The following is a 27,666-nucleotide window of genomic DNA, read 5'->3' on the forward strand; positions in this document are numbered from 1 at the left end:
AAGAGGAGGCAGCAGACATTTACAGGAAATTTAAGAGCATAACTTAACAGCAGGTCAGTCATCTCATTAACACTCTGCAGGTTGGAAATTATTAACTCTTATCACTAAAAGGCGCGTTTTAAAGGCACAGGCACTGTTTTTTAAAAAGGACTTCAGCCATTATCAATGTACCTGCTTCATTATAACTGGGGTGATCATTTATGTGAGAGTTTTAGTTTAAAATAATCACGAGTTTACATCTAGTAGCAGTAAGTAGCACCAGGAGTTTTAATATATTATTAGGATGAATGTCAAATCTCTAAACATGACATGGGAGGATTTCAAGAAATGTTTTTAAAAAAGAAGTTCAGCCATTGTCAATATCCCTGCTTCATTATAACTGGGTTGATCATTGATGTAAGACGTTTAGTATAAAATAATCACGAGTTTACATCTAGTAGCAGTAAGTAGCACCAGGAGTTTTAATATATTATTAGGATGAATGTCAAATCTCTAAACATGACATGGGAGGATTTCAAGAAATGTTTTTTAAAAAAGGACTTCAGCCATTATCAATTTACCTGCTTCATTATAACTGGGTTGATCATTGATGTAAGACTTTTAGTTTAAAATAAACACAGGTTTACATCTACTAGCAGTTAATAGCACCAGGGGGTTTAATGTATTTATTATGGTGAATGTCGAATTTCCAAACAAAAAATGACATGGGAGGATTTCAAGAAATGTACTGTCATGGGATTTACCCATTGAGATGTGTCATCTCCAAAACACAGATGGGAAACAAGGGTCAATAATAGGGGACAAAACAGTCACAGAACAAACAACAATACAAGAAGGACAAAGCAAAGACAGACAGAACAACAGACTAATGTTATAATACTAATACTAGATACAATCAAGAGAAAGAAAGAAAAGCTCAATCAATGGATAAATATGGAATGGAAGAAATACAAGAAATCCTGGAACAGTAAAATCAGTTAAGAAAACAAATGAAAACAAATTTTGGAGGGATGAGTAACATGATGAGAGATATTGAAAGGTAATGTATTCGAATCTTAAGGAGGCCAAAGCCTGAAAACGTTTTCACCAACTTTCTCTGTCAAATGGTCTGATCAGAACTTCTCAGTGAGCAAAGCATAATGGACGGAAAATAGTTTTACACGGTTAATTGTTAGTAAATAAGTTAATACAATTGATGACAATCCATGCATTTTATTTTCAAATAGTCATGAATTTAAATCTGAGTATATTCAGATGTACCAGTAATTTTAATATATTTATGTGGTGGAATCAGATTTCAAAACAAAGCGTTGTGTGAGGACAGGATTTCAAAGATCCAGCAAAAAGCAAATTGAGTTTTTCTCTTCATTAATGTCCCTGCTGAACCTACAGAGCATTATATGGTTTTAATCAGACTTATGAGTTGTGTCTACCTGCTGACCACTGTGAGACCAGCTCTCTGACTCTGTGGGACCTTTCCTCTTTCAGGTCTGACACTGTCACCGAGGACGTCGACTGTTAAAGTGTGGGATCTGTTTGTGACTCGATAGCGTGTGGAGTGATGCATCGCTGCATCCCCGGGGCAGGACACCAGTCACTCACACAGAAATCGCTCCCCAATCAATGTCTCTGCATGGAGAACACAAACACTGGAGTAGAGGACACGGAGCTTCTCAGCAGGAAAAGAACATATCACCTACTCTACTATATCTCTTTTCATCATAGGACTTTAAAATCCTTAGCTTTTACATTCATGATTAATATGTAATACTGTCCTGTAAACAGATTTATCTATAACTGTGTTCAGTAAAACGCTGTATATCCATTTCAAATAAAGCCTGCTTGCCTAAAATCCTCCAATAAAAGGTCCAATAGTTGTCGCCTGCTTGAAGATTTCAAGTTGTATTTATGTGTTATGTCAATACATTTGTAATAAATGATCTGATGAGCAGATACTGTACTCAGATGTTCACTTACTCTATAGCGGGGTAAATATAATGCTGATTGCTGTATCAGGGGAGAAAGCTGGGATCATTACGAGAATATAAGAAGGCGAGTGGTCAGCATGAGCACATTGTATCTGGGATAAAGTTTCCATATGACAGACTATAGGTATCCTGAGACATATGCTCAGTAGGAATCAATAAAGGCAAGGAAGTGTGGTATGTGGGACCACAGTGGTGTCTTATGGGCTTGTTTTCTGACAAAGCTATAGAGCGACAAGCCGTTCAGAGGCCGGCAGGATGACATTAGCAGAAATTCAATCTGAAACATAAGAAGAATATTCATTACCTCCAGAGTCTAGACATTCAGATTTTGACCTTTTTGATCTTTAATAGCAGCTGCTTGTGATGTTCTGTGCTCATAGTGCTTTTGCAGTTACTGTACGTCACTGGGAATGAGTCAGCTAAATGCTAATATTTAGATTAAAGCTTCATCATCGGGTGCAAATACACAGAAGATATCTTTAGCCCTCGGTGGTGAGTCTGTATCGATTTCATTTTAATCCCATGAAGAAGCATTAATGTGTTTTCATCGCGAGCGCAGGAGTTTAGGAGAGCAGTAATGGATTCGGAGTCTTGTTCTAGATGGAAGGAGGCACCTAGCGGCATTCCAACAACAACGTCTGCTCGTAAGACAGTTACCGAAACCACTACACCGTGTTACACAAGGTTCTTAGAGCCTCGGAGGAGCGAGTAATTCAATTTTACTGTGGAAGAGAAGCACGACACCGTGTCATTTAATTAAATAGATGGTCATTTCATGATGTACACACAACCTGACCTGATGTTGAGAGCACACCGATCCGATCATACACACATTCTACACACATGTATATATATATATATCAATAAATCAACAAGACTGTCAACCATGTGGGAATAATATAGTTTGAGTCTGAGGATTAACACTGTTTCAGTAGTTTAGTATTGAATGGGTAAAATGTCAAAAGGGCTCAGGCTCTTTGGGGGGGGCTCGCCTCCAGATGAATTGGATTCAAGTCATTTCCCTGATTTTCTAATACAATGAGTGTGAGAGGTTTCAGCCCCATTAATGACTGTGAGTTGTGCATCTTGACCCCCATTAAAGTATTGTCACCTGGACGGCAGATGGTACATCCCCCCGACACACTCGCACACACAAACACACATAAGGAGGAGAAGTGGCCATGGCAACAGTCTCATAATGGTCAGGCTGGTGTGTAGTGGAATCACTCGGGCTAATTTGTTAAGTACCATCTCAGTATATTTGATGTAATCAGTGTATTCAGTGGCATCAAATAAAACCTCAGCTGCCCACCCTGACACTGGATCACTGGATCCTCTTCTTTAGAACCAGGGTGTTGTTTTAATGGGTTGCATGGATGAACATGTTTACACTCTTTCCACTGTGCTACAGCCTGTGTTTGATAAATAAAAAACTGCACCTTTTCTCTGCTGCTTAATTCATTAGCTGACTTGGACTTTAGCATCAGCAGGATAGATTTACATGTATATGTATCACAGAAGAGGAAACGGTTAACTGTAAAGATAACAGTGTTATTCTGTTTATATTTTCAGAAAGAATTTCTTCCTGTAGAGCAGGTAGGCAATGAGCACCCACAGCGAGGTCCCCCACAGGCTTTGGAAGAGCCACTCCCAGTGGCTCTGCTGGAAGTGCATCTCCCAGCTGAACGGGAAGTAGAAACCCAGGAGAGAGTGGCCGACGTACACAAAGATGGAGTTCATCCCTGAGGAGGGGAGGAGATGTTGTTTAACAGGACCTGCATTAAGCCTTAGAAGTCCACAATTATGTTAGTGTCATCAGACAGAAATGACCACATATTAATGATTTGCTTACTGCTCTTACATCAGTTTGGGTAATGTATTGATAGAACATAGAAAATGTCAGGCAGGTCAAAAAGGAGCGATGAGGCCTCAGACTCCAGAAGGTTAACATTTGGATATTTTTTTCCATTTAATGGCAGTGGAAACACGACACACTGACATTTTGTTAGTTGGTTTACACGTCCAATGGATTCACAAATTAGCAAAGTTAGCTTTCATTTGAAATCAAGTTTCAATATTTGTTCCTCTGTTCCACCGAGGAGAACATTTGGATTTTAAGATGCTGAATGTTTCATTATGTTCACCACCTATCGTCACTAACTTTGACTGTTGGGAGCTACTGCTTTGGTGAAAACAGTTTGACACCTGTATATGGAAACAGCATTGATGAGAGGTTTAAGATTTAATAAAACATTCAAGATAAATGGTTGCTAGAGCTGCAGAGTTGGGAAATATGATAATAATAATAATTATAATAGTAGAAACCCTTTATCTGTATCGCACCTTTCAAAAGAGCCATTACAAGGTGCTACACAAATAAAGAAATAAAAGGCAAAATAATGCAATAATACAATAGCATTTAAAATCACCAATTAAAAAACAATCAACAAACAATGAAACAAAATGTAAAATCAAGAACAACAAATTAAACAAAAAGTTAATGGCAAAAGTATGGGGTTCAGGTGGAGTCATCACAACAAGGAGTCTTGTGATTCATTGTAAGTTTAAAAGTAGAGATTATACAGTAGCTACTTTGAGAAGTTAGATACACTTTGTTGACTTGAGCTGAAGGTGTGTGATCGTGTGCCCATCAGGATTTATTGACCAGGACGAACCTTTGAGCTCTGTGATGTGTGAACAATTGTTACCTGGGTATATGAACGGCTGTCCGCCCCACCAGCCCTTGATGTCACTGACACAGTACATGGCCGCCAGCAGCAGGAAGGAGAAACAGCCCATGCAAGTCACATAGGACAACGACCTGGAGAAACACACCATCGGAAATACTTAAGAGCAACATCCAGTATTTTACATTTGGGGCGTATCTAAAATGTTTGTAGCACAATGTGAACAAGCATGTAAAGACACTGAGTCTATCAATCCTGTGCTGCAGATAAATAACACCCGGGGCTCTCCAGCCAAAGCAGCATACTGCAGGACAGTTTCTTGGATTGGACTAAAGCATCGGCAGTGGATCCTTGGCACGTGCCCCGTGGAGCCGTGCCAGCCAGCCATGTCCCTGTCTGTTCTTAAGTGCAAGAATGTTTGATGTAATATCATCTAATGTAAAATGGAGGCCTCCCACAGCCTCCTTTCACTGGACCTTTTTTTTTTTTTTAAATCTCAGCTGAAGTGGGGCCAAAAAGGACTCTTGGCTGTGAGTTAATTACTTCTAGACATCCAGGCAGGGACTCATACTCAAGAGCTCAATAACCTGTGCATGATGAACTGCCTATAAAAGCCAGTCAGGTAATGGCGAGGGATGAGCGCAGTGTTAGCAGCGGCCCCTGTGGAAAATCACCAAGAATGTGCTTACACATCACAGAAGAAGTGGTATTCTTCCTGCTCAAACATTAACATGATTCACATCATATTATGGGGGAGGGGGGTGGGGTGGAAGGTTGAACTACAACAGAGGTCATAAAGTAATCCACGTCTGAGGTAGTAATTGCTCTGTGTCTCATGCCAAATCTTTGCAAACATTTATCAAGATGCCGCGCCTTGTTTTTTTTCATTTAAGAAAGAAAAAAATGAGGCGAATGATGGTTTGGGAGCAGTTAGACAGATCTGTGATTATATGGAAGCTTTTCCCAGAGCCCATCAGCCGGGGCTGCTGAAATGTGTAGTGAGTGCTTCTGGGGAAGAGAGGATAAAGCCTCCTTAAGCCCGCTGGCTGTAAGGAAGAGCGATCATGTCGGGAGGATGTATGATCGCCTCAACTCACACTCCCAACAGATTATTTACAGTAGTAGCTGTTGTAAGAGGTAAGTAAACGTGTGTTTTAGCAGCCTTGATTTGTGCACTGCTGGAAGCCCATCCTTTCTTTTGTGAGGAAAAGTGGCTGGATTTAGAGGGTCAGGAAGCACTTACCAAAGGTTTTTATTGACAGGTATAAATCCTCCGTCTTGCGTGCACTTAGAAAGGATGGCAGCGGAGATTCCCTGAGGGTGGAAATGAAACAGATTTCAAATCGATGGAGGGCGATAAAGCAAGCCGTGTTGGGCCAGCTAAAACACGAGGCAACAGAATCAAGCAAGTGCGGCAGATTAACCGATTATCTGAGAGTCAGGTGACCACGGCCCATCAAGATACACTCACACACAACACCGAGCTCCAAACTATTTCATCACCTACACTGGGACGTTATGCTCCTCAGAGATTCATCAGCATAGAATTAGACCCATTTTGGAGCCCAGTTCACCCTGGAGTCATAATAACCACAATATACACGCAAGTGATCTGATGAACTTTACATCAATACAAGTGTTTATTGTCTCATCTATTTACCTTTATGTATGATTTAGATACTTGAAACATTTTGCGCTCGCGAGAGAAACCCGGGGCACTGGATCAGAAAGCAACGCTCGTTAGGTGGATATCCATCATGTGTATAGATGACAGAATCGATGGTGTGGAAATAGCCTAGCCGAGCTGGATTAAGTCTCCAGGCTATCCAGGCAGCAGGATGTGGGATGGGGCTGGTATGTGGGGCAATCGCTCAATTCCAATCTCTCACTTCTGGAGCCTGATCGTTGGACTTTAATTAACAGGGGCTGTTGTTTGTTAGGGAAGAAGATGCATGGCCGCTCCCATAATATCAACTCTGTGAGCTCTGGTGTAAGACCTTCACTGTGTCAACACTTTCTGGTACTTTTGTGCAGCCTCTCCTGTGGATATCACCAATGCTGTGGTTGGGTGCGTACAGAAAATGAGCTCCCTTCTCCTCCTCTGCCGAGGAGACCCGCTAATGTCAAGAGCACATGTCTGAAACAAGGGAGGTTCGGCTCTGCTTCCTGCCTCCCCTCGGAGCCCAGATCGAATTTAGAGGAGTCAATATCAGGAACAGGCCAATCACGAAAACTAATTTTGCTTTCTGTTTTGGTGAAAACACTTTGTAGGACTAAGAATAGATAAAGCTGCTGAGATAAAGGAGGAAGCAAAAAACGAGCAGAACACATGGGACGATTATAAGCTGTGTTTACGTTTTACACAGGTCTGGATCTGCTCCCTGAATCAATACAAACTGGCTGGTCTCTCTGTCAACCATTTCTTTTTTCTACTTTCTTTATTTCAGTCAACCAGGATTTCAAGTCCCTGTATTGATCCGTTACTAAACACAGCATGATCCTGGATATTTATCGTCTCTAACACCACAATCTGGAGTTCAGCATCTGAATCCTCTCTGTAGCCCTGACTGGTGAACCATGACATATTGTGGAAAAAAACATTAAAGCCTAATGTTTATTTATTTAGTCATGTGTTACTTTATCACTCGGTGCCTCTGGGAGAGGCCAAATGGATCTAATTTATTTCACCTCCCTCCAGCCTCTCGCTCCACAATAATAGTCAGCAAGATTCAACACCAGGAGAAATAATGGAGGAGATTTGTCATTTAAGAGCGGAGGTTAATGATATTAAAGTCAACAATAGAATTTCAATTGATTTTTATGAAATGAGCAGGATTTATCATGGTTCAAAAACACCATAGACGCGTTTTTGTGCATTTGTACGGTTTTCCACTCTCCCGTGTCTTATATTTCAGCCATTTTCTGTTTAGATCTCCCTTTGATTTACTCTGCTAAGTGTTCTTCTCTTTTTAGTTGCATTTGAATGTTGGGATGACAATGTCACTGTGTTAGTCCAACATTTTTGTCCAGAATGAAACATGTAAACAAATACTTAACCACAGAACACATTTGATTAACTTCTGCAATCTCTTTATTTTTCATCTTTGGACTATACCTGATGTACGAAAGCCAAAATTAAATTAAATTAAATTAATTAAATTAAATTAAATTAAATTAAATAAAACTAAAGTAAACCATCAGTTTATTAGCACTATGAGCATGCTGACCTTAATGTTTAGCTCAACATGGCTGCAGACTGTTGACTTGCTTTCCTCCATATTAAAGCTACTGAGGACCCATTGTTATTGTGAGCCTGTAAATCTCATTCCCATGGTGAATGTGGGTTAGACTAATAAAACTTGACTTGACCTGACAAACTCAACTCTTTGATGATGTAATGATGAGACAACATTTATAAAAAACTTTATTGGTTCCTTCAGCATGTTTCAAACACTAATATACCGATGGTAAGTGCTTATAGTCCAATAAATAAATAAATCCATTTTAGTTGAAGTACACATACCATACTGAAGAACTCTGAAATCTGAATCGAAAAATTAAAACTTACAGAAAAGCCACAGTCGTATACATCAACAAGAGCTTGAAACTAATAAGATATATCTAAGTTTCTGCATGTTTTCCTCTGGCTGAGACCACTGGCCTCTTCTTTTCATCCTGCACCGGTTTGATTTCCAAGGCCGTGTGATGCAGCCAGCTCCTGCAGCTCCATCATCGCTCCAGGTCACAGGGCTGCCAGTTCAGGATGTCTGCCTCCACAGCACGGAGGCTCCTACTAACCCCGTTTTGCAAACAAGCTACATCTCTGCAGCATGTCACTGTGTGTGTGTGTGTGTGTGTGTGTGTGTGTGTGTGTGTGTGTGTGTGTGTGTAAAAGCAGTGGCCAAGCACAGTTCGGCAAAGTCTGGCTTTTCCTCATGGATGACTGTCAGTCTCGTTAGTGCGAACGAACAGCCTCCTGTCGCAGGTTTAGAAATGCAAAACGGGCCATCTCGTCTAACACTCTGCTGCTCCCTGTGGGACACGATGCCCCTCTATACAAATAAAGGAGCCAGCTTGCTTCTCTTTGTGTGTTTTTTAGACCACCCAGAATGAGCACCAATCCAAAACATATATGACTTGAAGTGCTATCCAAGCTGATTTATCCTTTCCTTTTAGTTTTGAAGAACTTTAATCTGTTTCTGATATCAAGCATTAACAAAACAGTCATGTATAAGAGCTGTTACTGTTTGATCGCAGGAACAAAATATTAATTGTTCACGCTTTTCATTAGTTGCTGTACTGACTGCTGCGGTCTGTAAGTAATATGCACAACTTCCTCGGATCTAAAACCACATGTGAGGTACAGACAACAACAAGAGACAGTGCGTTCCCCCCCGAGGCGCTGGATACCCTTGTTTGCCCGGAAACACAGCCACACATGGATGTTGTTTAATTGTACGGAGATCACACAGATGTCCTCTCCTAAGTCCTGCTAATGAATGGCTTTGGCGGCTATGACTAATACCCGAGTGGCTGGAAAACACATTGGCGGGTTTACCTGGGAGGCGAAGTCTACCAGCAAGCCCCATGTAAGTGCTCAGCTGTGTGTGTGTGAGTCATAGAAGCAGGACGATGTTTCAAGAGATTTGTTGTCTTGGTTGCAAATTATCAAATGACTTTTACACTCATTTACTGGGTTTAAAACCTCTGTTTGCTGTTACGTACCAGGACGACGGCCCACGCGAGAAATCGACACAGGATCTGGACGTTTCTCCCCTTGTAGAAAATGATGATGTTCCCAGCCTGTGGAGAAGGAAGCAGAGATAAACAGATAGAACTCAGTCAATCATAAAGTTAATAAGAAATACCATGTAAACACCATCAACACGGTGCGTCTGTGTATTTGGCTTTCGGTAACCAAATAGGCCTGGGATGTAGGTGTCAATATTGTGTCCCTGGCCCAGCGGTCATATTTCTCCTATCCAGCCGAGCCAGATGTTTGGTCTGAGTCATCCACGCCCTCTGATTAATTTGGTGATGATAAATATGTTTCAGCCGAGGACATTAGCATGAGCGAACACAGAGGAGGGCGGCGGACACCTGGCGTGTCGTCTAAGACCCGCTGACTGAAGGGCTCAGGGCCAACCGCCCACAGGGAATTGAACTATGTGGCTGCTCTTGCTTGGCAACTTCCCACAACACAAATGGTTATAAGTGACAGCGCCGCCATCGCAGACTCAGGTCTAAAGACCAAAAGCTCTCTCCTCGCTTCCTGACATCATTTTGTCAATAAAGGACGGCAGCTGTGCACTTATAATTAGGCGGCAAAGAGTCTTTCACGTAACCTTCATTTAAGTACAGAGAAATTTACGAGTCTTGCGGGGTGTTTATTAACCTACTAAGACAAGGTTATCAGTAGAGAACATCACTAATTCTCTTGGTAAATAAGCTCTTTTAGAAATGTATCCTTTTAATTTACAAATATGTATTAAATGGTGGAGTCATTAAAAGACATTAAGTTTAACATCACAGCTGAACATGCTACTGGAGTGCTATCACCTAAACAGCTGAATGAATCTTCGTGAAAACCTTCACTGGGCAAGTGTGGTTTTATTTTAATAAATGGTGCTCCCAGCCAATCAGTTGCCAGTATTCTAAAGGGGCAGTTCACCAAAATCATTTCCCAGAATCCATATTACTTCCTGGCAGCCCTTGTTATTGGAATTTTTTTTTGTTTTAACACTTAGTTCCTGTAAAGACGTCTGTGGTTTAACAGGTTTTTGCATCACAATGACATTCACAGATTTATATTGAGGTAGTGCCAGATGTTTCAGAGACATGTATCACAAAATGTTATCAAAACTATCTGCATGCCAAGAGGGAAGAATGGAAAGATGTTGTGTTTTGTGGTTTGGTAGAATTGAAATCATAGTCAGCCTTCACATTTAAAGAGTAAGCTCTACTATGTATTTGCAAAATAACGTGTGAGGAAAAACATGTCTTCTATTCTGAGCAGACAAAAATTTGGAACTAAACCATGACAACAGAATAATATGTGCTCTTCTAAAAACCTACAGGATGCCAGAATCAACACTACTTCACTCGTAGAAGATAAAAACATGATCGGCCCAATACCTGCATCCCCAGGAATCCCATGACGATGGAGTTGATTGTACCCAGAACCCCCTCTGGGTCAAAGGGCTGTGTGGTCTGATACAACTCCTGGAAGTAGAAAAAAATACAAAAAATAAGAGGCAAAGATTGTTTTGATGGTTTCACTTCCACCTGCAAGGTTTACTGATGGATAGATGAGGTAATGAATGATGTGTGGTAAAGATCTTACTTTGCACGTGGGGTATCTGTACATGTTATCACCAAACATCAGCCTATCAATGTGTCCTGCAGCGCCCCCAGTGCAGTTTGGGTAAAGACCATCATCACCGATTCCACCAGCTCCCAGGTACCCTCTGATAAAAAACAGGAGTGTGATCAAGATTAGTTTAGAAAAAGAAATTGCATTTTTCTCATACAGTCTTTAAATAAACAACAAAGGAGTAAAAATACAAAAAAAGAGCCTGAATTTTAGGATAAAAGAACAGGTAGGAAGGTCCTGAGGCAGTTTGTATTTCTAATTCTGAGAATTATCACCTCTTGTTTTTAATATTTCTATGAGGTTTGTGTTCACCATGAAACTCTCACGTGCCACTGAAACAATAACAAAAACATTCAGATGTGAAAAAGCTGTGGGGAAAGTGTCACTATTTATAGGATGCCATGCTGGGTCACAGAAATGGGGAAAAAACACACAAAAAGCTGCACTGAGCAGAAGACACAGAGCGAGGAAGATGGATCCTCTGCCTCCACTCCTCTTATTGCACATGACAGACTGAGATTGCCTAATTATGCCCTCTGAAGCATCCACCAAGGGCCCCATAAATCACGGCAGCAACACAAGGTGTGCACACAAACACCTCCGCTGCAGCCCCAACTGTAGATTATCCCGGCACGGACAGGTGGAGGAAATTCACACATTTAGCATTAGTGCGTTAATGGTCAGACTGGACTTGGACCTACGTGGGGCAGTGGGGCACCGGCATGAGGAAGGTGATGCACAGCCACAGAGTCTCCAGCAGGATGATTATCAGCCACTGGGGCCAATACAAGACCACATCCTGGATGGGGTTCCACCAGTGATGCTGTCACACACAAATCTTGTTAAGATACACAGTAAAGATAAAGTTATTTCACAGAAATCTACTGCATTGTTCTATTGTTTGTTTTAATAAAAAGTCAGATAAATGTCATTAGAAAACAGTAAATAGGGCTAGGAATCCTTTATCATTGTCAATGTTAAAGTTGTTATTTGTTAATTGATATAATGGGAAACTATTGTATAGAAATTATTCAATTGTCTAATAGTCTTATTAAATTACATTGAATTCTATGTAACAATACAACAAAATACAAATCCTATTCACCCATTGCTGAGTGTTTGTATTTGTATTTCTATCTGAATTTTTTAAAGACTATATGTCACAAAACATAAAAAAGAACACTGCAAATTTGCTTTTTAAAGGCATGCCAGCAGCATGGCTTTATAATGTCAGTCTTTCTGCAAGTCATTCATTACCTCCACCGAGTAGGTTATATTTTGTCTGACTCTAAGCAGGATGACATAACAACTACATACAGATTTCCATACAACTTGTTGGAAGGATGAGACGTGGGCCATTAAAGAACCCATTCAATATTGGCGCTGATCCAGACAAAGGGGTGGATCCAGCAATTGTTTTGTCTCTTTCTCTAACATTGTTAGATTTTGTTGATGTCAGGGAATATTTCATGGATCTTGATGAAAACTTTCAGATGACATATCAATCTCAGGAATTTGGTGCCACTTGATTTAATTCAAGGAGACTGTTGGGCCTCTGCTGAGAGAAGAGGAATTGGTTACACCCTGACTGTTCATCTAATGAAACCATCAGGTCATAATCTTCACTTATCCTGTGAAATATCTCAACATGCAGATGTATCCCACTGACCATGCTGATTTTTTACCAGCAGTTTTGTCAGATGAACGCTTCCTTTTGTCCAATATTTTGGTTAATGACCAAACCAATAATGGCCGAACCGATAATATAATACCTGCAACTCGTCAACATGTTAACCTGCTAGTTTATTGATGCGTGTTTGCGTCCTCATGTTAGAATCTACATTAGTCAGACAGCCACAGTTCAACGTTGTTCCAAAGTTAGTTTTCCTCTGTGTCTTTTTCCTTTTGTGTCTACTGGTGAAATTGAACTTGACAGAGCTGCTCACCGATGTCAGTGGGATTTCTCTCTGTCTCCAGAAAGTCTGCAGCAGAGACAGAACAAAGTAGGTGAAGCCCAGACGCTGCAGCACTCCAGGGACCCGCAGCCAGGACCAGGAGACTAGAGCACAGCCAACACACAGCAAGAACACTCACAACAGCACTGTGCAGCGTAACAGCCAAACAATGCACAAATGTGTCACACAACGCATAAATACAACTCAACAGTGTGGAGTTATTACTGCTGATTTAATCAAATCGTAAATCAGGAATTTTAATGATGTTGAACACGAAAACATCCTCTCAATCATCCTACTATCACTGCTTCCTGAGCGAGGATGATGGACAGCAGGACTCACGTGTAAATGGTGTCAGGCTTCAGGATGTGAACATGTCAAGAAGGTGGGAGGCTGGTCAAAGATTCCCACTTATCTCTCACTCTCGACAAATTAGGTCTGATTGGCTCGGCTACTGGTCCCGAGATTGATGGTTATCTACACATTAGTTAATTGAAAACCTCTTTGCCACGCGACGTGCCGTAATAACAATGCAGTCCCAATCATTGATCGGCTCGAATCAAATCAAATAAAAGGCGGAAATCTCTATTTTCACGGGAAAAGCGGAAGCTCCCACGGACGCCACGTTTGTTAAATATGCAGGACACGTCCCCCTCCAAGATAATTCACTGTGTCTGTCACTTCAATAAAAATCACAGGGAAAGGTGCAGTATTAAAGTGAACTGCAGGAAGCTGTCACACCTTTTTAACACTATCTCTGATAAAGGCTGTTTTGTGTGTGTGTGTGTGTCTGTCTGTGTGTTTGTGTGTGTGGGTGTGAAATTAAGACCCTTTTTGACGTTCAATATCTTATAAGAAATGAAAGCTCTGCTGTTTATTTCCCATCTCTGAGCACTTTCAGTGATTGAATAAAATAATGATTCTTCTGGAAGTGAGCAGAACTGAGTAAAGCCATCTGACAGCTTTACAAACAGCCCAAAACTTTTAGAAAAGTGTTTTTTCCTTTTAAGATCCAAACGTCCTCGAGGTACTTAACAGTCTGGGTTTGAATTTGACTATTGGAAATCATTTTCATCTTTTCTCTTCTCTAACTTGTCAGTGTCAGACAAAGAATAAGCAAAATCAGATGTTTTGAGATACAATCTTGAAAACACACTTTGACCCTAAGAAATAGCATATTTTTACAAAAAAAACTTGAATAAGTCTATTGAGTCTTTTCTAGCCTTAACCACAATGTGTTTTTATGGTTTTTAATGGAATCTGCATAAATTAACCAAACCTTACTTTGGTTAATAATTTCCTAAACTCCACAAATAAGTTCACAAGTCGTTCTAAAACTGGAACGTCCTTCATTCTGCTTTTATGATGATTCTGGACATATAACCATAGTGTGATTTATTAGAAATGACTCATGCTCAATGTTAGAGGTTAACACTGAAATGGTTTAACATTGAGCTGATATGTCTCCATTCTCTTATTAGATCAAACCCTGCAACTGAACTGCCGAGGACGTCCTTGGAGACGGAGGGCAAAGCTGCAGTTTGTGGTAAAAGTCACCGGTGCTGTTGTGAGCAGCTCCAGCAGCAGCAGCAGCTTCCACAGCAGCTGCATGGGGCTGAAGGGCTGTAACACTATCTGTTTATAATTGTCCATTACCACAGCGGTTGTTTTTGCTCAATCTGCCTCTGTTAAATGTCCCCTGGTGCTGGATTTTGAGACTGCACACACACAATAACAATATTTTTGTTAACCCTGTTACGCAGACGTCCACCCATGAAAGTCCATTAGCACCGGTGGGGGGGCTAATGTGTGAGGGGCGCCCTGTGCATCCCCAGGTGAATGATGATACAAGGATTTTCTGGCTGCTTCCCCGATGTTAAGCCCAACACAGCCCTGCAGCTGTGGCTCTTAACACAAATCTGGGGTTGAAACAGAATATCTTTAAATCAAGGCTCTTAGTGTTCTTCATAGTATGAACACAACCAATATAGGATCTGTTATACTGCAAAAAAAAATATTTTCAATTATCTTCTGCAGCTGCATCATCGCTGGTGAAATAACAGATATTAGAAACTGCTATAATGATGTAGTGGACCGTTGCATTAGGGAAATGGCCACAAGGGCTGAGTACTTTTACTTTTTAAGTATATTTAAAAAGCAACTACTTACATACTCAAGAAAAAAAGTGAATGCAGTACTTTTACTTGACTACATTTCTGTCTATCTATTTACCTAAGTAAACTGTTTGAAACTTCCTCCACCACTGATTACAGATTGCTGAAGGAAATGTTGTCTTACAGAAGTTTTCATTATGTTATAAAATATCACAGCTAATGCAGTTGGCTTAACACTTCAGATGGATTCAAGTGCTTAAACACAGGTAGAGTCTCTGCTCTCCGCTGGTGATTATGGTTGAAAGTACTCTCCATGTAATACGTGGGCCTATTATTAGACATGCCCATCGTTTTTGGTAATTTTAACAGTACAGAACAAACTCATACACATGATGTCCCATTAACAAATACAGGATGTGCTGCATGGTGTGTACCTACGTGGTCCGTCTCTCGGTGAGTAGTTGAGGAAGCAGAAGCCGAGCAGCAGGAGGACGGCGGTTCTCCAGGTGCTTTTGCGCAGCAGCTGGAGGCGGCTCACCCCTCTCCTCTGCATGGATCTGAAAGCCAAGACCACTGAGGTGCCAATGATGAACACAAACCTGGAAGAAACAAAAGTACAAGGCTCTAAAAAGAAGGTATGTGGATAAAACTATGGATATTTGTGTATATTGAAATAGGACTGAATATGTCTGACAGTCCTCCTTTACAACCTACCAGGGCATGACAAGGTCCGCCACAGTTAAACCTGCAACAAACCAAAACACGAATGAATATCAATAGGCTCACAGATACTTGAGGTTCATGCCATTAAACGGAGTTCAAAGTTCTCTAATCCAGAGAATCCAAAAGGACGAAAAGATGAATTAAGAACAAAACTATGTCCTTAAAGTGCTGCTCCTGATATTAACTTTCCATTTTGAAGAGGTGTGATGAATAAATATCTTCAGGCTTGTGACAGTAGCGGCCCTGCAGCGAAGAGAATTCATCAGTCAAACCACCCATGAAATCAATACACCCTTGTAGATGTGGTGAGGAGGCCATTATCAAATTTAAATTGGGAACACCCCTAAACGATGACATACATTTCATAAAAGTTACAGAGACATTTAGGTTTGTTTTTTTTATTCACCTTAATTCACCCAGAGAAACAAAAGACCCAGCAACTGTCTCCCTGGAAAGCAGGTGCCTTGCCCAATGGTATATAAAGACTGGTAGATGCAGCAGAGGAATGTCACTCTATCACAGCACCCTCCCGTATTCTCCCAGCTGTCAGTCAAACACTCATCCCTCCTCCTCCTCCTCTCTCCACCCTGGTTGTTCAAAACAATAAACTTCTATGGATCGCAGCTTTGATTTGGCTCGAATGAGGAATGGCGTCCTGTGTGTTTGATTTGAGACGATATTTATCATAATTAGTGACAACCGGTCAGAAAATTCAGCAGACGTGATGAGGAGCGAGACGCCATTGAGCATTCATTTTTGTGTGAAGAAGGCATAGAAATATACACTGATACAGGGACCTGTCCATTGTGTACCCTGTATCCTGCCAATGTCTGCTATAGGGTTGACTGTGCTCTGCTATGTTCTCACTACTTCCACCTAAGATGTTTTTTCATCTGCATTTGTTTATGTGTTAGTTAGCAGGATTACACAAAAAACATGTACATTTACTCTACCAAGACACTTATGGGTCAGGGAAGAACCTTTTTAATTTTTGTGTTGATCCAAATCATTATTTTTTCACTTTTTTAACGAAAGGGCATTATGCCACATTTTTGTGAATTTTCCAAGATATAACAGTCTTAAAAAGAAAAAAACGATGTCTGAAAAGTGTTAATATCTATAATCAGCTCAAATTTTGTGCAGAAGATCCAGATTCTCTGAGTATTTTAATAGGTGATCTTAAGTCCGTCTAGAGTCACTGTATGGTACCAAATATTCCTTTCAACTATATCAGAGCATTTATATTTTGTCTGTGTTTAATGTGTAAGATTTCTGTGTACATGGGAAATGTATCTCATGCAATAAATATATATATATATATATATATATATATATATATATATATATGCAATATGGTGATAAAGAGGTCAATCAGCCTTGGTGGAGGTGTGTGCTCCCTGTGTGCCCTTCTAGTTAAGTTTGTTTTTGTCTTAAGAGTATGACTTTACTCAACCATTCCATGGGGCATGTTGAAAGAACCAGTAGCCTCCTCCACCGTAGTTCACAAACACCATCACTGTCAGGGCAAATCTACAAAGACGGTACAATGAGTAAGCCATATTTAGTAAATCAGTAATAATGGGATTAACCTTCATGCACCAGCAAAGAGTAAATGAAGCACAAGGTAGTCAAAAATACATTTAAAAAATGCGAAATGCATAATAGTTTTCTAATATTTTCTAATCATTTTCTAAAAATCCAACAATACTTAAATTCTGATTAAAAATTTAACTTCTGAGTTAAAGGTAAAGAGGCACACTCCAAATGCAAGCTAATGCAATCTAAGCATTATGAATCACTCAGGAAATGAACACTTGTCCTCTGGATCTCCTCGAGCAGAAGTGCTGACTAAAGCCTTTGCAGCTAATATATGATACACTTTATACTTTAGCACTGGCCACGGCTGCTGAAGCACTGCACAAGTGATGGAGTGCTCCACTGAATCAGACGCTGGAGGAAAATAAGGTGTTTGCGTTGCATGTAAGGAAAACGGCCGGGTGCCATTATACAACACAAACTTGCAGGGGAATGTAAATGGAAGCATGGTGGATGCAGCTGGTTGCTCCGAGGCAGATTTCATCCTTTCATCATCCTAAATACTTCGGGTTATGCGTCTGATTCATGTGTTGTTAAAAAAAAATCATAAGAGGGTCTTTAAGAGGCAAAACAAGATTAGTACAACCTCTAGGAACGAGATTCTCTGATTAGGAGCACTGTATCTGCCTCTGCCTCCTCTTGTTTTTCTGCCTAGATTAAATTAAGAGGTGCACCAAAGCCATTACTGCTCTTTTAGCCCCAACCTGCTGGTACAAGATTTTAATCGGCCACTATCATCTCAAAAGGGGCTCTTTAAGTAGACTAAACCATAGTGCATGTGTCCATGTGCTCTTTTTTCCCTCTCTCCCTCCCTCCCTCACACACACACACAAACACACACACACACACACACACACACACACACACACACACACAGGCTATCCTTTAATTTCTGACGAACATATCCATTAGTTGCCATAGTGACAAAGACAAAGGTTAAATAACTAGCCAGATGAGACCTGGTGAAAATCCCTGCTGTATCGTGGCGTATTGGTCATCTTTTTGATTAAAACACTCTGGGTGTCTGATTTTGAACAAGAGCTCCATTATGAGCAGATCACATTAGCAATGCCACACATGTAAGCACACGTTTTACCTTCTAATTATGACTAAGGGGAGCTAAAAAGGACTTCATTATTATGATGTGTACTGAGATCAATTTGTTTCATTTTGCAGCAAAGTTAATACACAAACAGATAATGTCCAGGCTGAAGCACCACAGGCGTGTTTTCTTGGTTCCTAATCAGGTTTAAGTGGTAAATATCCCTATAAAGCTCTCCATTGAACATTTGTCACTTCAGTAATAGACTTAATTCATGCCTGCATGATTTATAGTTAACAGATTACAAACAGACGTGTCTGTAATGCAGTGACAACTGGTTATGACTGACTGATTTGAATCCCTGCACATGTATTTCCAATTAGAATATTAGCTGGGTACATTTCTGTTGCAACACATCTGCAGAGTATCGAGTTACCTGCAGTGATGGACATATCACGTACATGGACTCCCAAACTAGTCAAAATAAATGACTACTAGAGTGGAAATACCAGGGTTCCTTTCTGTGGCCAAACATCAGAGCATATTTGAAACCGAATCGGGTGAAAAAACTTGGAGCTTAGTCAAAATAAGGCGCAGAATGAATCAGCCACCTGGTGTTAAATGCAATCCATTGTTTTGATGTAATAGTTGTTTATTCTGTCGTATGGCACCACTAACTACTGACGGTGCGATTTTCGACAGTGAGGGGACCAGCAACAGGCTTTTAGCAAGGCGGCACAAGATTAAAATCCAGATCCTTTTAGAAAAATTAACGTGCAACTACAACCCCACAGTTCTCTGTATATCATGTCAGCGGAGGCTGAGCAATGATCAGGAAAAAATACAGCCAGCTCACAAGAAAAGCCTTTTGCCTTCAGAAATGTCTCAGTATTTATGGCAGATGACTGATGCGTCTGCTTTCTGTAGAAAGTTGTTACTTATCAAGGGTATGGATCATAAGTCACAGAGCTGAGGAGGCACACACAGCGTTAACCCTGAGTGCTGAGTCACAGTGTGATTAAGTGTGTTGTCAGGAATGAGAATTTCCAATATTCCCAATCACGATATCAATATGCGACAAGTATTTGTAACCCTGGAGTGACATTTTGGCAAAGAGGATTGAACAGTGCTGCGGTAGCAAGTGCAAATAAAAGGAAGGGAAATTGAAAAGCATCGTTTCTTGGAAACCCTGTTATGACTGTTTCCAACCAATTCAGTCCAAGGTAAATAAACTAAGTGGTATTTTGAATTTATCACATATGCACGGTGGTTTCAGGCGACGCTTCGTCCAGAGGAAAGCCACAGATTGAGAAGACGCCAGTCGTCCCCTGGATCCTGCCTCTGTGCCGCTGGATTTCCTCTCGCTCTCCATTTTGGCAAGAGATCTATGACCCTGTGGATGTGTGCTGATATGTTGACGGTAATATTACATCAATTACTTGGCGAGGGGGAGGTCAAAGCCACACCAGCATCCTGTTTCCAGAGAGGCGTGCTTTGTGTCTACCCCCAGGCCACAATTAAGGCGAGCAGGGAGCCCAGATTCAATCACATGCATCACTCCTGTCCAACAGAAACACACTGTTCCAAACCCGAGACGCACCGATATCACAAATCATGCCCAAAGCTATACTGCCTGATAACAAAAGCTTGGGGGAGCATGTGGCCAGACTGTGACCCCTGTAATTGTTCGTTATGCCGGGGCCTGTAGATGTTCATCATGCCTCAGACCGCTTCAGAAAGAATTAGCATGTGAGAGAGCAGCATGTGGTGATGGACTGATAAACAGGTTGGTTGTTGATGGAGTACATACCCTCGGAAAGTGTCAAGTGAGCGCAGACGAGTTGGTTTGGCTTCGGTGGGGTTGTGCTCAGCTTCAGAAGAACGTGATCCGTCCTGTAGAGACAACAGCTTTGAAATAATCATGGCCTGGTGATTTATCTACCATAGACTGAATGGCTACTGTTTAATGGCTTATGTTGAACCTTTGTTGTTTTATCTTTCCTTTGTGTTTGCAGATAATCTCTGTTAGTAGTTGTTTACCTTTTCAGAAATGTGTTAAAGCAGTATTAATTGATAGATATCAGAGAAGCTGGTTGAGTAAATGCATTAAAAAGAAACCTTGAAACATTTCCCTTTACTTCAGCCTTTGCATAGATCTTGTACTTACTTTTTATCACTTTCTTTTCTGTTTTTCTTTATTTAATTGTATTTATTTGTGTTTCCTTTTATTTTAAATGTCATTTTGACATGTTCTTGTATTACTTAAAATCTGTTCTTTTATATGAATGACATTTTAACAGGTTTTTATTTGTATTAACAGGTTTTTATTTTTTATCTTTATTGTATATGTAGCACTGAGAGCTGCATTTCTTTTATGAGAGAGGCTATACATATAAAGTTTATTATTATCATTATTATTATTATCATACGATTGTATGGTCCGTACCATATACTCTCAAATATACCATGGTATCTATACTAGATTCTACATATACAATGGAAATTTGTTAAGGGCAGAAATATCTCCCAAAAATATTACAGACTACAAATCTCTGTAGCCTATAGGTTTGTCATTATGAATGAGCCCTTTCTGATTAGATGTAGTATTCTAATGAAACATTAATATAAATCTATTGATTAGTGCAGCTTTAAATACTTTATCTCTTACTTGTCCTCATGCTGCTTTGAAAACTTACACATAAAAAGACCTCTTTTAATAGCTGTTAATTAGCTAGTTCGACTGATTTTCATTCAATTTTAATTACCCTCGGCTGTAGCACTGATTGATTATGATTAGATAATATTTAAAGGATTTTTGTTGCAGCTACAATAGCTACAAATACATCTAATGCAAAAATCATTTTATAGATTTTATGTTACAGTGATTGTTCTGAGATGTAAAAATATTGACAAGAACAAAAGTCCAGATTGCCAAATTGCTCATAACCCCTGAAAATCCTGTTGAGCCTCTCTGTGTTCAGGGTCATTCTGTGTGCAGGGTGCTGGTGCCTCATTTCCCCCCCATCGCTGTGAAGGCAGCATTGAGATGGCTCTGGCCTGTTGCCCTCTCAGTTGGATTAGCCTGACTCACTGGCCCCCATGCAGCAGTTTAAAGAGCCAGAGCAGGAAGACACCCGCACTAATATGTTTTGATGGATCTGCTTGCCATAAAGACGGCATATGGGAGACCGAGGCCTCTTGCTCGGAAGAATGAGAGGAGCCATTCATGCTCACCAAAAAACACACAGCAGTTCTTGCCATCCAGCAAGATGATTGGACGGACGCTCTGCTCTGCTCTATCGCTTGTATGTTAGTCTGCAGTACAACTGGCTCCGCTAACATTTGTATCAATCATTCCATTAGTGTCTCCCAAACGGCTGGAGTCTCTGAGCAATTTTGGTATGCATCTCAGGCTGCGGAGATGGCCAACGAAAATAATTCTATTGGATCAAGGCAATGTTAATGTTAGATTGCACTAAAGCTTAAAGCCAGTCATTTTTCTGCAGAGAAAAATGGGGCAGTTATTTTGCATTATGTTACTCTTAATGCTTACAATTATGTAAAACAAAAAAGGAATTTCAGGAATGATGAGATTAAACGAAAATTAAATAATCATATTGTGGGTTTAATCCTGCATCTTGAACAAATTTGCACGGCTGAGAAGAGGCTACCACCTCAGGACTCATTTAATGAGAATCCTTTGATTGGTTTATGATTGATCTACATCTAATCAATCAAATCATGCATCTGTGTCATCTCACTGTGTGTATGAAGATATTAATCATCTGCGGCAGAGCTTTACTTACATTATCCACGGAGTACTGAGTGCATTGGCAGCAAATGGTCTTAAAAAATGTTGATGTACGACGCCTCCTGTAAAAAGGACAAGTCTGGTGTGTCTGGTTCTGATGGGAGAGTAATGAGAGCTGAGTCATTGTGGATGATGTGAAAAGCACATGGGTACCTGTAGATGTAAGGTGACGCAACGACCAAGAGAGCGATTATGGCGAGTGAGAGAGCTGAAACCACAAGAGCTGAGGGAACAGAAGAGAAAAAAGCTCATGTTTACAAATGGAAGTTGTGTAATCAAACAGCTCGTCATAGCCTCTGTGTCTGGACGTCCATGTCTGGGGCTTTACATGTCTATCGGAATAGAATCAGACTGGGGATAAAAAGGCCTGATAAAACCAGTCCAAACTGCCTGCTGTACTCGCCTCCTGACGCCCCTGTGGGAATCAAACAGTGTCAAAGGGGATCCCTCAAGTGACAAAGAAGGGCCTAATGGAAACTCCTGGTCGATCCATCATCGGGCAATCACTGCGGGTAATCTAAGACTACGGTCATTTGAAAAAGGAAAATGTGAGACTACACTGGGGTCCGGATGGAGAGCTGAAAGAGGGGCCACAAAAACAATGAATGGTTTTATTTGCAAAACAAATATAGAAATTTTCCTTGATGATTGAAAAACCAAAAACTCATGTTTCTGTATCTGTATCACTACAGACAGAAATATTAATAAAGATACTAATCAAGCTAAATACTATTTTTTTTTTACCTTCTTTCTTAAAAGTAGAAAGTTGCACCATTATCTCTCTCCCATCGGTCCCAATGGCAATGAAATAAAAATGAGATATTCGACAGCTGTGGTAGTGATTATAAAACTATGACACATAGGCTCAGGAGATATTAATATGCTCTTCTTGCGTCAAAGCACGGAGGAAACACAGGAGCGGCAGGTGCCGTGTTTGTCCTCAGTGGAAAAACAAACATAAAAAAGATACCATTTGAACCTGAGCTGAATCCACACTAGGACATCCGATCGGAAAAAAAAGAGTGATCACTTATAATGTACGAAGGAATATCCTGGCATCTCTGGTGTCTGCTCGTAAAAACACCATAAAGCTCTCGACACGCCGAGTGAGACAGCACTAGATCCCTGCACCAGCCATGCTCCCTCTGCGAGTCAGAATGAATAAAAGCAAATTAATGGACGTATTTGAAACAACCAGATCGAATTCAATCCGTCAATTCGTTTGCTCAAGTCAAACACTTAATATGAGTCAATATCTTGGATTTTCTTAGAAATAATTAAGGCCCCGGCAGGTGACTGTGGTTTGTGGTACAATGCAGAATACAGTACTAACGTGATTAAAGGCTGGATCTGATAGCGGCCGCACAGAAATACATCCGTGAAGAACACTGCGCCCAGAAAATGACCTCACAAAGGCCAGCGGCCAATCAATGAGAGACACTGAAGTAAACTTTGAAATTCCCTAGCAGGGCCACTCTAACCGGTCTGGAGCTGCTGACCAGACCATTACTTAAGCTGAGCAAGTCCTACAGGGAGTTTGTATAATCACCGGTCTGTGGAGCTAATGGAAGCTCATCATACTGTGAGGGGTGCAGTCAAACTGACCATATATCTGCTGGGATAATGGCTACTTGGCCTTAAAAGTCTGATCTACAACATAATCTGCAATATTGTTAAGTAGAGTGTACATTATGGAAAGAGACGCTTTCAAAATCCCATTACGCCCTAATCCTTCCACACTCCCTAATGTATTACCCACAATCCCCCGCTCCCGCGAGTAGCCAGGCCTTCAAAACAAACAAGAGAAGCTTCTCTTTTTATCCCTTTTCAAGAAACCTTGTCTTATTCGATCAATACACATCATGTCCCCAGAGATGGATGAGAGGTACTGCTCAGTGGACGAGGCCGAGCCCAGGGATTCGGCTCTTTGCTGACTCAATTAAGCAGAGAGCGGATCAAAAGGCTCGACCTGAGCCCGGACACATGTTCTCTTACTGTCAGTGTGTCTCAACAAGGCAATCCCATTCACTCTCTACGTCATGTTCTTCGTCAGTGTTGTGCACTTACGCAGGTATACGTTGTTTGGTCTTTTGGACACAGTGTGAGCACAGCTGGGATCACCGGTGGCTTCTGACATCTGGATCCAAACAGAGTAATGACCACCTTCTCCATACTCCTGACTCCACCTGCAAACCAAAAACAAGTGAAAACCACTTAACACTGCAGGCTGCTTTTATTTGATCCCCTCTGAGATTGTGTTTTCTCACATGAATACATGTCATTTTTTTTATTCATATCTTTTTCCACACAGCTCGGCAGCACCACCTAGTGCCTTTGGACCCAAAGTGCTTCCCTATAGGTCCTCCCACCATCTCCAGTTTCAGGCCCCCAAAAACATGCATTACATGCTCCTATTGATCCACTGTTCGGATGACATACTGGCTATCACTTGGAGTGTTATTTCAAAGGCAGAAGGGAATCAATAGCAGCACAGTCTGGTTAGAGACCTCAGCATTGATCTGAGAGGCCCCGGAGCAGGTCTCAGAGAAAAAAGCACCATGCAGGAGCCCGTCATGTTGCAACTGAATCCCTGGCACCATGTTTACGGGTGACCCCCAAATGGAAGGCTCTGATTGTTTATAAATATGGCGACTGTCTCCTCCAGTTAATGTCCCCGCTGAGGTTTCCACAGCACGTGTGGCTTTAAAGCTTTAAAGAGGCCTTTTTAGTCAATACTGGAATGTCAGGTCTTATTAACCCCAAAAAGGCTCCTGATCGATTAGCAGAGAGGTGGTTTAAGGGAGGGCATCACTCAGGTCCAGAAAGCAGGTCAGGATGACTCCCCCAGCCCTGTAAATAATCACACAGACTGCTGATGCTACCACACTAGATTACGTCTGCAGACAAGAGCGATACACTCCCACAGGCAGGGTCTTTATGGGGAAACAGGGAAGAAATCAGCAGTTTTACCTCTGTTTGCTGTAAATTAAGATGAGGTTTCAACTCATTGATGGTTCTTGAGAATATTAAACCGGTGGTCACCTGCACAGAGTTGAGTTCCTGGTCTGTGGTTCCACCTGCACAGTCAGAGTGAATTTAGTGCTGATCACCACAGATGCATTGTTGTTGTTGGGTTTCACACTGGCCAGATGCTGGTACATACACTGAGGAGGAAAAACTGAGTTAAAACCAATAGAAATAACAATGGTCTACATGTGGTCAAGAGAAAAATGGTCATAATGAGTCTAAAGAGACAAATAAGTATTCGAAAAAAGGATAAAAGATATATCTAACTTGTACATGTATGACAGGTGCAAAAAGACAATGTGCAGAGCAATATAAAGAGTATATTAAGCTAGCGAAGGCAACATTTGAAAAAGAGAAAATCTGCACCCCTAAAGCTCCCATTTAATTATTTATTTTTTAGCTGGCTGTGCCTGATGTATCACAGTTTTAGCTATAAACTAAAATCTAGATAAGTCAAGAATAAACAAGAATAAAATAATTATGCAAATGTCCTCTTCAAAATTCAAAGACATAAAATCTTTTCTTTTTCTTTGTAGAGTACTGGGTTTTCCCTTCTCATGTCTCTAAAATCTCTTCAGCTCAAATATATTTAATGAAAGAAACAGATACACACTCGTTCCAAAACTTGTGGTAGTGGCTCACAAGTAGTTTTAAATAATCACAAGCCAAAAAAGCTTTGGAATAACTGATGTAGTCGATGTAAGAAAAGCTGGTAACTTTTTTTTAAGTGACAAAAATGCAGAGAGATGGTAGATTTGATGATCCTTAAATCTACGGCTCTCACATCCTAAAAAATCCATTTAAGTGGCTCTCTTCTGATTTTCTACATGAAAGTCTGTTGACTTGTAACAGAGCATATCTTTTTATAATTTATTTTGTGCGTCTGAAGGGAACTTTATCAAATCTTGGACATAAAACCAAATGGATTATCCCGACTTCTGACAAAAATAAAAAGTGGACACATGAGGTTTAAAACTCTAAGTACATCTAACGAAAGTGCTACTGCATTATGGGAAATGTAGCAGCGTTTTATAAGCTTAACTTATTGTCTGGATATCACATTTTGACCATTCATGTTTTATTTTTGGTTTTAACTTTGTCTCCGGAGCTCTGTGGCCACTGGAGAGATTTGAGTAAGGAACATTTAAATCAAACTTCACAGTGTTTGTCACACTGTTGACTTCTTCTGTATCTGAGGGTTCTGTGGGCATCATAGAATATTGACTTATTCATCTGTTAGTAATCTGAGGAATCTGCGGAAAGACAGATAAACAGAAAGAGGAGAAGGGAAGAGACAGTATAATGTCTTTACCTTGTGGCAGTAATCAGACGTGTAGAAAACCTGCACCTCTTCTTTCAGCTGGTTATGGAAAGTTAACAGAGCCTTGTCCATTCTCAGACTGGGCCCTGTTACATTACATTACATTTCATTTAGCTGACCCTTTTATCCAAAGCGACTTACAATAAGTGCATTCAACCCCGAGGGTACAAACCAAGAACAACAAAAATCAAGAAAGTACAAATTCTTCAAAAATAAAGCAAAACTACAAAATGCTATAAGTAAGTGCCATTTAAGTGCTACTAAATTGTTAGTGATTTATTTATTTATTTATTTTTTCAAGGTAGAGTCTGAAGAGGTGTGTTTTTAGTTTGCGGCGTAAGATGTGTAAACTTTCTGTAATGGTTTGATGATTTACAGCTGGCACACAAAGCTTTTTGAAGATCATAAAGATGAGATAGCATCAACGTGTCTCCACCATCATGATCACAACACTGACTCTGTGTTAATGACTGAGATCAAACATCTGAAATGTCGATTTTATCAAGATTAGATATGAACTTTGATGACGAGAACCAAGCACTGATATGAGATGCTCGAAAGAACACGGATACTTTTTGGTTTGAAAAAGAGGTTTCTCCTGTTAGAATCAAACGTAAACAACCATATTATTAACAAGACTCACCTGAACTGACGTATCGTCCAGAGCTGCTGCCTGCAAGGATTAATAAAGTTAGACTTGTTTGTAGCAGTATCCTGAGCTCCTTCATGGTGCTGCCTGAAAACATGACAAGTCACTTGCTCATCTTTATAACTCTTACACCACTATAACAAGCGGTCAAAGGGCAAAACCTATAGAGGGCATGGTTCCTTTTAACCAGGGCTGGCCGATGGGGCCAAAAATTATGTCAAGATAAAAACGTTTGTAGATAACGATAATTATCAGGTTAAATGTCACATTGTTATTGTTTCTTATGAGTTTAAAGAGCTAAAACATTTGAGAAATCAGAGGAAGATCAATGATGTGTTATACCTCCTCACTGGGTTTATACAATGCATAAGCAATATATA

General features: G+C 40.5%; 1 protein-coding gene across 1 annotated transcript; it reads right to left on the bottom strand.

Annotated features, from left to right (window-relative positions):
- Window positions 1–3,548: 3,548 nt before the first annotated feature.
- Window positions 3,549–27,365, bottom strand: si:dkey-192p21.6 (uncharacterized protein LOC565246 homolog). The gene is made up of 18 exons (XM_061087818.1): window positions 27,281–27,365; window positions 26,629–26,723; window positions 25,332–25,453; window positions 24,357–24,475; window positions 22,443–22,512; window positions 22,285–22,351; window positions 20,289–20,371; window positions 17,294–17,370; window positions 15,832–15,862; window positions 15,556–15,716; window positions 12,995–13,107; window positions 11,750–11,871; window positions 11,019–11,142; window positions 10,811–10,897; window positions 9,401–9,478; window positions 5,919–5,989; window positions 4,697–4,809; window positions 3,549–3,730 (listed from the first exon to the last, which is right to left on the bottom strand). The coding sequence occupies exons 1-18, from the start codon at window positions 27,363–27,365 to the stop codon at window positions 3,549–3,551; spliced, it is 1,800 nt and encodes a 599-aa protein (XP_060943801.1).
- Window positions 27,366–27,666: the final 301 nt, after the last annotated feature.

The sequence above is a fragment of the Limanda limanda genome, chromosome 15, assembly GCF_963576545.1.
Source record: "Limanda limanda chromosome 15, fLimLim1.1, whole genome shotgun sequence".
NCBI classification, from domain to species: Eukaryota; Metazoa; Chordata; class Actinopteri; order Pleuronectiformes; family Pleuronectidae; genus Limanda; species Limanda limanda.

Excerpts from the sequence above, each read along its gene's own strand:
- si:dkey-192p21.6 (XM_061087818.1), bottom strand. The coding sequence starts at position 27,365 with ATGAAGGAGCTCAGGATACTGCTACAAACAAGTCTAACTTTATTAATC. Across the intron at positions 26,724-27,280 it reads TGGACGATACGTCAGTTCAG|GGCCCAGTCTGAGAATGGAC; the intron begins GTGAGTCTTGTT and ends GTAATGTAACAG. Across the intron at positions 11,143-11,749 it reads CCGGTGCCCCACTGCCCCAC|AGGGTACCTGGGAGCTGGTG; the intron begins GTAGGTCCAAGT and ends GTTTTTTATCAG.